Source organism: Carassius carassius, chromosome 34 (assembly GCF_963082965.1).
Source record: "Carassius carassius chromosome 34, fCarCar2.1, whole genome shotgun sequence".
In the NCBI taxonomy this organism is placed as follows: Eukaryota; Metazoa; Chordata; class Actinopteri; order Cypriniformes; family Cyprinidae; genus Carassius; species Carassius carassius.
Window position 1 is genome coordinate 337,603 of NC_081788.1, and position 9,898 is coordinate 347,500.

General features: G+C 44.4%; 1 protein-coding gene across 2 annotated transcripts in view; it reads left to right on the forward strand.

Moving 5' to 3' along the window:
- Positions 1-3,765: 3,765 nt before the first annotated feature.
- Positions 3,766-9,898, forward strand: part of ift122 (intraflagellar transport 122 homolog (Chlamydomonas)) — a 135,011-nt gene continuing 128,878 nt past the window's right edge. For both annotated transcript variants that reach the window (XM_059523681.1, XM_059523682.1), the window contains exons 1-2: positions 3,766-3,914; positions 4,167-4,233. In XM_059523681.1, coding sequence (XP_059379664.1) covers positions 3,856-3,914; positions 4,167-4,233 — 126 coding nt within the window. In that variant the 5' untranslated portion in view covers positions 3,766-3,855. The remainder of the gene's footprint in view (positions 3,915-4,166; positions 4,234-9,898) is intronic.

Sequence of the window (9,898 nt, forward strand, 5' to 3'; positions counted from 1 at the left end):
GTCAGAGCGGAAGCCCCCCAGGGCGGAGCAGAAGACCACCACGTCCGTGTGGTCAGAGCGGAAGCCCCCCAGGGCAGAGCAGAAGACCACCACGTCCGTGTGGTCAGAGCGGAAGCCCCCCAGGGCGGAGCAGAAGACCACCACGTCCTCGTGGTCGACGCCAGAGTCCCCCAGGGTGGAGCAGATGACCACCACGCCCCTGTGGTCGATGCCGGAGTCCAACAGGGTGGAGCAGCAGACCACCCAGTGACTTGACTTGACTCTGAAAGTTCAACGGTGACCCGCCTTGTCTCTGGAAGGTCAGCGGTGACTGGCCCTGACTCTGGAAGGTCATCGGTGACTGGCCCTGACTCTGGAAGGTCATCGGTGACTGGCCCTGACTCTGGAAGGTCATCGGTGACTGGCCCTGACCCTGGAGGACCCACAAACATCTGACTCGACTCTGGAGGGTCAACTGGAACTAGCCCTGACTCTAGATGGTCGACGGTGACTAACCCTGACTCAGGAAGGTCCATGAACACCTGACTCGACTCTGGAGGGTCAACCGGGAACTGACTCAACTCTGGAAAGTCAATGGGCACCTGACTTGACTTAGGACTGCCTGTGGAGACGTGAGACGCCTCGGCTTCAAGCACCGCCTCTGGAACGGCCTCGGGCACTGCCTCGGTAACGGCCTCGGGAGCGGCATCGGGCACCGCATCGGGAGCGGCCTCGGGCACCGCATCGGGAGCGGCCTCGGGCACTGCATCGGGAGCGGCCTCGGGCACCGCATTGGGAGCGGCCTCAGGCACCGCATCGGGAACAGCCTCGGGCACCGCCTCGGCCTCCGGAACAGCATCGGGCACCGCCTCGGCATCGGTCACCGCCTGGGCCTCCGGAACAGCATCGGGCACCGCCTCGGCCTCCGGAACAGCATCGGGCACCGCCTCGGGAACGTCCTCCGGGCTTTGAGGAACGGTAGACGCCTGTCTCCTCCTCCTCCGCCCTCTATGATCGCGAGTCGGTGACACCTTGTCTGGAGACTCAGGCGTTGAGTCGGCCATGTTGTGCTGTGGCTCCAAGCTGGCGGCCATCTTGTACTGTGGCGCTGGGCTGGCGGCCATCTTGTGCTGTGGCTCTGGGCTGGCAGCCATCTTGTGCTGTGGCGCTGGGCTGGCAGCCATCTTGTGCTGTGGCGCTGGGCTGGCGGCCATCTTGTGCTGAGGCGCTGGCTCAGCAGCCATGACGTTAACCGTCTTGGGAATCTCTAGAATCTTGGACAGCGTAGCGAAATAATCCAAGAATGAGTCAGCGGCCTTCTTGGGTGTTGGCGCTGAGCTGGCGGCCATCTTGCACCGTGGCGCTGGACTCGCGGCAATCATGGGCAGTGGCGCCACCGTGGCGGACGTGCGCTTCCTCTCCCCTCTTGAGAGCGGTGCTGAATCTCCTCTCGACCACTCCCTCCTCGGCGACCTCCCCTGGTCCCCCGGAAAACCACCAGGCGAGTTCCCTCAAATCTGTTCCTCTCCCGCTCTGTGGCTGGGGAGGAGACATAAACAGACATACCGCTGGATCTTCGCTTGACGGAGTCCTTCTGTCACGTTCGGTGTTACAAAGAACCACGGGAGAGATCCAAGTGCAGGTATGTGACTTTATTAAAGGGCAAATCCAAAGGGTAAACAGTCCAGGCAGGGTCAAAACCAGAGAATCCAAAACATAAAAACAAGACAAGAAGACAAAGCAAGGGCACGACTAGATGACGGACATGAATTAACATCACATTAAACAAGGACTCCGTGACTAAGACTCAGACAGACCAGGTATAAATACACAAAAGGATAATGGGGAAACAGGAGACAGGTGGGGAACAATCAATTAACTAAACAAGGAGGAAGGTGACCAAATAAGGAGACGGGAAGTGATAATATGATAAACACCGTGGGAACTGAGGACACCTAGTGGAAACCCAGGGAACACAACCCAGACACTGTGACAGAATGCTAGCTTGGTTTAAGCCAATAGGCATAAAGTGTCTTTTCCTATGAAAGTTGAGTTCAATGTTTTTAGTAGTGGTTTTGATAAATGAGTTTGTGATCTTGTGGCATTGTTTCTGCTTGTCCTCTCCATTGAATTGAAAGCCTGCTGCCGGGAGGCTTATAAATTTGGGTGTTCATCAGGGGTATCTGGGGTATAATCTGATTAGGTGGCGATCACAAAAGGAATAAATAAACAACCAATGGTTGAAACCCATAAAAGCTTTGTTTGCCTTCGGAACACAATTTTGATATTTGAGATTAAAACCTGGAGGCTTGAGACTGTCCCATAGACTGCCAAATAAATTACACTGTCAAGGTCCAGAAAAGTAAGAAAGACATCGTCAGAATAGTCCATCTGCCATTAGTGGTTCAACCGTAACTTTATGAAGCAACAATAATTTTTTTTTCTTTCTTTTTTTTCTTATAAGTAAAGAAAACAAAAAATAACTACTTTATTAAACAATGCATCTTTGCATCACCATTGTGCCATTTTATGATCTGAACGCAGACAGCTTACGCTTTTCTGTGTCAGCCGTGCCAAAAGGATACATTTTCTGTGTGTATTTAGGCTTTAATTTGCACAAAAACAGTGCATCAGTGCTGACTCAGCGTACGCTGCCTGCGGTGATGTGGAGAGACACGAGGTGTAAGGGGACTTCAGGGTATTCTGCCATCTTCAGTGAGATTCCAAACTGAAGGGAGTGGACACGTTGAGTCCAAAGGGCACAGGGAATAAGGGAACATCGATACATCCCTTCACAGGAAGTGGAGAACTGTCTTCAGTCAGAACTAAGAGATTTTAAAGCCTCTGCAGTGGAGGGCTTGTAATAAATGTTGTTCTTATACAAATTTGAGTATTTATGAATGGTTATGGTGATCACTGTTGCATTTCCATATTGTATTGTATGAAACTAAATAAAACTGTAATTTTTAAATGTTTTTTATTTGACTTTATTTACTTCAGGAGAGTTACTACGAGGCTGTGTGTGGGAAAGAAACGAGATGAGACCACTACAATCTGTCAACAGTCTAAACATACATTTGGACTATAATTATGAGATATATAATTGAAAATGTTTTATATTTAAATAATTCACATTTTATATTTAAATTAAAAAAAAAAATTACAATATTTATTTAGGCCTATGTTATAATAATCTGCTGACCCCATCATTGCCTTTCTTTGATGATGTTCCAAATGAGCGATTATTGTCAGTGAAGTCCACTTCAGCAGATATCTATAGAGGAGACGAACTGTTGAATAAAGTTTTTTTTTTTTTGTGTACAAAAAGTATTCTCGTCGCTTCATAACGTTAAGGTTGAATCACTGATGACGATGCTTCTCATCTTTTTCTGGTCCTTGAAAGTGTTATTTACTTGGCAGTTTATAACAAACCTCCCAGTTTTCATTCAAAATATATTAAATTGTGTTCCAAAGACGAATTAAACTTTTACATGCTTGGAACGACACAGGGGTAAGTGATTAATTACAACATTTTCATTTTGGGGTGGAGTATACCTTAAAAAAATAAATAAGAATTTAACCAATCACGAGAAAAATAATAATAATAATCAAGCAACTCCTATTAAAACAATACAAAAAAGGCAATTTACAAGAAGCTAGTGAATAAAAACAAAACAAACATAAAAAAAATAACGGGGGAGTGAATAAAGTAAAATAAAATAAAATGCGGGGGGGGGGGGGCAGTGGTTTGACCAGGAAGGACTTTTAGTTTGGAAAGCCGTCCGCTGGTCTCCATGTTGTGATTGTTCCGGTTTGTTTACAGTGAGGACTCGCTGAACTCGTCCGGATTTCAGAAAACACCGTCCTGTTTCCACAATGAGAGCTGTAGCCACATGGATCGACAAAGTTCATGACCGAGATAAGGTTGAACAGTGGTAAGCTGCATGATTTCCCAAAGATTAACCGCAGGGCAGGACGGATGTGCTTAGCAACCGTTGCTATGTAAACAATATAAGCGTCGATGAACCGACTTTAGAGTTAAGTGTGATTTCTGCCTGTTTCCTTCATAACACAACACTCAAACATCACCGGAGTTTCTCTTTGGGTTCAGGATTCTGGAGCAAACACTGAAATAATGTCACGCTCTGTGTTTAATCACTAATAGCCTGACTCTCGCTGTGTTTCAGCATCTATGATCTCGCCTTCAGACCGGACGGATCTCAGCTCATCGTTGCGGCTGGAAACCGAGTTCTGGTAACGTTAACGGATCTGCATCTGCACACATCACACTAACTAGTGCACAGTGACCTAGGCGTCCAGGCCAGTCTTAATGTGCTCACTGTGATGACAATGTCACACGATAATGAATGTATCCCTATTATTTAGAATATAATATATTTATTAGGGGTGTGGCAATGAATCGTTTCTTCGGATGAGGACGACTCTGTGTTGGTTCAGTAATAGACCATAACCTATGATAAGGTACAGACGCTTTTCTGACGTCATTCGTCGCACGCGTGCTCTGTCGCTGTAAGACACTAGGAGTGTTTGGATTGAAGCCTCTGCACAGAAAGATCAGTTCATGAGCCTCTAGAACCGCCAGACAGCAGACACATCCTCTAATAGCCGACATCTCCAAACCCGACCTGTGTGGAGATCATGTCACGCACACTGTTGCCAGATTCCATGGACGATTACAATAACGTGATACAATATGTCAGTCGAGGTTGTTAAGAGCCATTTTAACGCCTTAAAACAAATTAATAACGAAAAAAAAGTAAATAATAACGTTAGATACATTTCACATGGATCAAATCGGGGCAAATACATTAATGACAATTACCAAATATGATTAAAATATGCAAGCAGTCTCTGTCAAAACGTCAATCAAGTAATTTACCGATACTCTCGAAAAAACACATTCAGACTTTAAATTCATAAAAGTGCCCAATATAAGTGACAGGAAAAATCAACGTAATTAGGTATTTCACACTTGTTTATGCACACACGACGAGAACAATAATAATCTCCATCTGAATCCATGAGTTTTTCACTGAGGTGCACGTGTGTTTTTACAGAGGTCCACATGAGAAAAAGTTACCGTCCGAATCGGGCTCAAGTCTTTCCTGAAGTTCATATTGTAGAACATTACATATCTTTGCTGTCAAAGCTAACAAGTTCAGCAGCTTTCAATGATATACCAATCTGGACTGTTTAATATATATGTATATATATAGATTAGATATACTGTAAATAGACTTAGATTTAATAATTTGACTGTGCTGTAATGTCGGAGTTGCAGTGATATCAGAGCCTTCGTGTGTCATCTCTCCCTCAGCAGCTGTAATTCACGTTTAGAGAGTTAAAACACTCCCACTCTTTACCATCAAACTTATATTTAGGCATTATGATCACTCACACAGTTCAGATCTGTTATTGTGCTAAAACCCTGTCTCTCATGAATCGTCAGGTCTGTCTGCAGATCTCCGGTGACGTCAGCATTAGCACCAGTGCCTCTGAGATGCAGTGTTTCTGTGTTTATAACCTGATGACTGTCTGGGTGAAGTACATGCACACTTGGGCCTGTTTGTTAGCCAATTAGCCTATACAATTTATATCCTTGAAAACCGCCAAACTGACCCCAAACCAGCCCAAATTTTGCCCACCTGCCCAAGCCGGTTGTGACCCGCACAATCGAATTTAAAACACCCAATCTGGCAACACTGGTCACACATAATGAAATTTTTGGGGGATAGTGATGGGCAAATGAAGTCATGTGAATAGGGCTGGGATAAACGATTATTTTTTAAACGATTAATCTAGCGATTATTTTTTCGATGCATCGATTAATCTAACGATTAATTTTTCAGACCGATTCGATTTCGATTATCTCCCCATTAATTGACTACTAACAATTTATACATGTTGATTTACATATCTGAATGAAAAAAACATGAATTCCTTAACATTGCAATATATGTTTATTGCTCTTAAAATTACAAAATAAAAGACTGACTAAGAATGCATTACTTTGCACTTGTATAGAGATAGCATTCAATAAAACCTTGAAGCCTTGAAAACACATAGCTTACTGAAACAAGCTTGCTGAACACATAGGGCCTAGCTTACTGAAAAAAAGTTCTTCTTTCAGATGAAAATAATAACAACTTGATGTCTAGCATTCAATAAAAAAGGTCACCCAAAATACTTGTTTAGAGCAATTGAAAGAATACATATATACATACATAGAGAAAAAAAATCTCTGAATGCTCCACGTGAAACTTTGGTGTTTCGCCCTTTTTCTATCGTGTTTAATGATTTTGATTAATATGCACAAGGGAGGGAGAGAGCAAGAAGCGCTCGTGTTGTTTGAAGACTGTGAGTGCGCGCGCAGCCGGGGCTCTCTCTCTCGTACGCGCTCTGTCACTGTCACTCACCGATCAAATAAGGCTTTGACAGCCGCCAAAAAAAAAAGATCAATGCAGAAAAACCCCTGGATTGGTTATATAACGTTGGACAGAATGTTGATCCGGCCATCGCATATATTCAGCGCACATAAGGTAAACGTTTTGCAAACGTTTTTAGAGAAATAAAAACAGGTCGACGAATCGATGCGCATATTTTGCGTCGACGTATTTTTTGCGTCGACGTCATCGATGACCTCGACGCGTTGTCCCAGCCCTACATGTGAAGCATTGAGGCACTTCTCTGATTGTTTCGTGAAAAGATTCAAAGCTTCGAGTGTCTTGAAAACAGCACCATCTGGTGGTTAATAAAAAATGTAACTTCCAAAAGCCCTTGAAAGACGACACACTGTTGGCCGAGGCATCTACCACACATTCCATCGATTCAAGTTACATGCACATATAAAAGCCTCCACCACGAACTGACGTGAGGAATCAGGGGTCACCACTAGACCACCTGAACGTCACCCTGGTGGAGGTCAAGGCAGTCAAAGTGACCAGCTGGCTGTAATTGAGAATAAAACACAGGTAAAAATTGGCAAAGCCCAGAATCCTCTGTAAGGCCTTACAGGAGTCTGGGATTGGCCAATCCACCACAGCCTGAATCTTGTCTGGATCAATGCGCACTCCTTCGGATGACACGATGAACCCCAAGAACAGAACTGACTGCATGAAACACGCATTTCTCCACCTTGACAAAAAGACGATTCTCTAGGAGCCTCTGAAGCACTCGTCTGACTTGCTGAATATGTTCCTGGAGAGACGAAGAAAAAAACAATATGTCATCCAGGTAAACATATGAACTGATCAACCATGTCTCTCATTGATGAGTGCTTGGAAGACCGCAGGAGCATCGGACAGCCCGAACGGCATGACCAAATATTCAAAGTGCCCCCTGGGGGTATTAGAAGCGGTCTTCCATTCATCCCCCTCCATGATACGAACCATATGATAAGTGTTGCGGAGGTCCAACTTAAAGGGTTAGTTCACCCAATTTGCAAAATTAAGTCATTAATAGCTCACCCTCATGTGGTTCCAAACCCGTAAGACCTTCATCTTCAGTTCGGTCTTCACAGCAGTTCAGTCAGTGTACTGTTTGAGTAAATGAATTACTCCGGGATATTGGTTTGTTTGAACTCAGAGGGAGTGTCAGTCACATTAAACAAGTTAACAGCTTAAGTCATTTGTGGATTAATGCGTATTGGAGACGCGAACCGTTTAAAACGATTCAGTTCGATTTGGTGAACTGGTATCTTAAACCGTGTTCTGAAGATGAACGGAGGTCTCACGGGTTTGGAACAACATGAGGGTGAGTTATTAATGACATAATTATGATTATTGGGTGAACTATCCCTTTAACCGTAAAAAAGGAAGCTCTCTGCAACCGCTGAAGACATCTGCGGCAAAGGATACGTATTCTTTGCTGTGATGTTATTCAGCCCCCATAGTCAATGCAAGGTCGCAGGGAACCATCCTTCTTACCCACAAAGAAAAACCCCACGCCCGCAGGAAATGAGGAAGGGCAGATGATCTTGGCTGCCAAAGAATCAGAAATATATCCATCAGTTTCCGAGCCACCTCCCGTCCCGGATGGATCAAACACTGTCTTTAACTCCTCCGTGAAGGACTGCAGCAGGGTGATTGGCTCTCCCACACCGCTGTTCCCCAGAGCACAGCGCGTCCTGATAGCAGAGTGATCATCAACCCCACTTTGGATTGCTCCGTAGGAGAAGACGTGGCCTGAAGTGTCAAAAACAAAGTGGAGTGAAAAACAACGAGCACTAAGTAATAAAAGCTCAGCATAAATGTGGCTTACCTGCATACTGAGCAGGAGGTGGAAGACGAGGCTCGATGTGATGATCCGATCGCGCCGTGGAAGGGGAAACAGACGGTGGGGTAGGCACAGTGGGCACTCTGTTGATCTCCGTTCTTAAACGTTGGAGCTGGGCAGTAACCTCCGACACCTGTGTCACCAAGACTTGCACCGCACGACCCGTAGCCAATATCTGTTTATCCTGTTGAACCATACAAACTTTGTTATTAGCAATGCCGTTTCTCCACTCACCACTTGCTGGATCCATCCTTGGTCAGATGTTATGTCAGGACTGATAACTTGAGATTTAATTGCAATTGAAAAATCTCTTTATTCAGGAAGCTCTCAAAGCGATAGAAGAACGACTGGTCAGGAAAGTCTAGGTGCAGCTATTCTCGGCAGCACAGGGACTACAATGGGCAGATCTCCGAACGCAATCCAACGAGGAACGCTCTGATAGATAAACATCCTCTTCAAACCAAGTGACTGGAACCCAGGAAAATAAGGCAGGAACACAGCAAGGAACACAGCGTAAGCAACAGAACAATCTGACAACTGAACGAACAAACACAGAGACATGATATAGCAGCGCTGACGAACCACAGCTGCAGCTGATCGCTAATCAGCGCTCGTGAGTTGCTCAGCATCACACATGAAGAGAGAAGAATGAAGTTCACTTGTCCCTGGGTTTAAGATGTTAATTTAGTTATCTTTGTTCACCATGATACAAGCTCACTCTCGTTCTTCTGTCCGACCAGAGGAAGTGCTGGGAAACAATTCAAGGGGATGGTGTGGTCAATGTCCTTTCCTGGGGGGGCCTTATTAAATGAACTATTACTGTATAAGCTTTTATTTTCCCCTCTTTGGCCTAAAAATGGAGGAATTCTGGTCAATAATGATAATTTTGCTAAATGTGTTTTTGTGCTGAAACCTTGCCTGATTTAGGCCCGTCATGGATAAATAATGATGATAATAAAACCACCAGTAGGTGGCAGCAAGTCCCTGTTTGGTTAATAGATTTATTGAATCATTCAAATCAAACGATTCGTTCAAAACGGCTGATTCAAGGTTATATACAGCACAATAACATAACTTCAGGGGAATCTTTCAGTTCTGATGAAAGAAAAATCATAACTTTTTTCTGTTGTCTTTTTAAAGAAATTCAAACGTTTTGCTAGAATCATTTTGCGTGAAAAATGACTAAAACTTGCTTCCACTTGTGCAAAGCCTGTTACAGAATAGAGATCTGATTGGCCGCTTGCTGATATTAGTGAATTATCTTTAGTAGACCCCCTCTCCCTCCCCAGGCCCTTGCAATCGTCCTAACGGCGCTATATATATATATATCATTTTTATTTATTTATTTCTTGCCATATGGGTCAATTTAGGTGATTTTGATCAGATCATGACGACTGCCCTGTGTTTGTGTGTGTGTGTGTGTGTGTACTGGTATTTATGTTATGAGGAACAAACCTCACCACAAGGATAGTAATGCCAGGACATTTTTGGAAACAAGCTGAAGTGAGACTGCCTGTAGTTTTGTGTGAGGGTTTAGGGTTAGAGGAAGAGGATAAAAAACACTGTTTGTACAGTGGAAAAACCATTGTCTATGGCAGTGGTTCCCAAACTTTTCCATTCCACG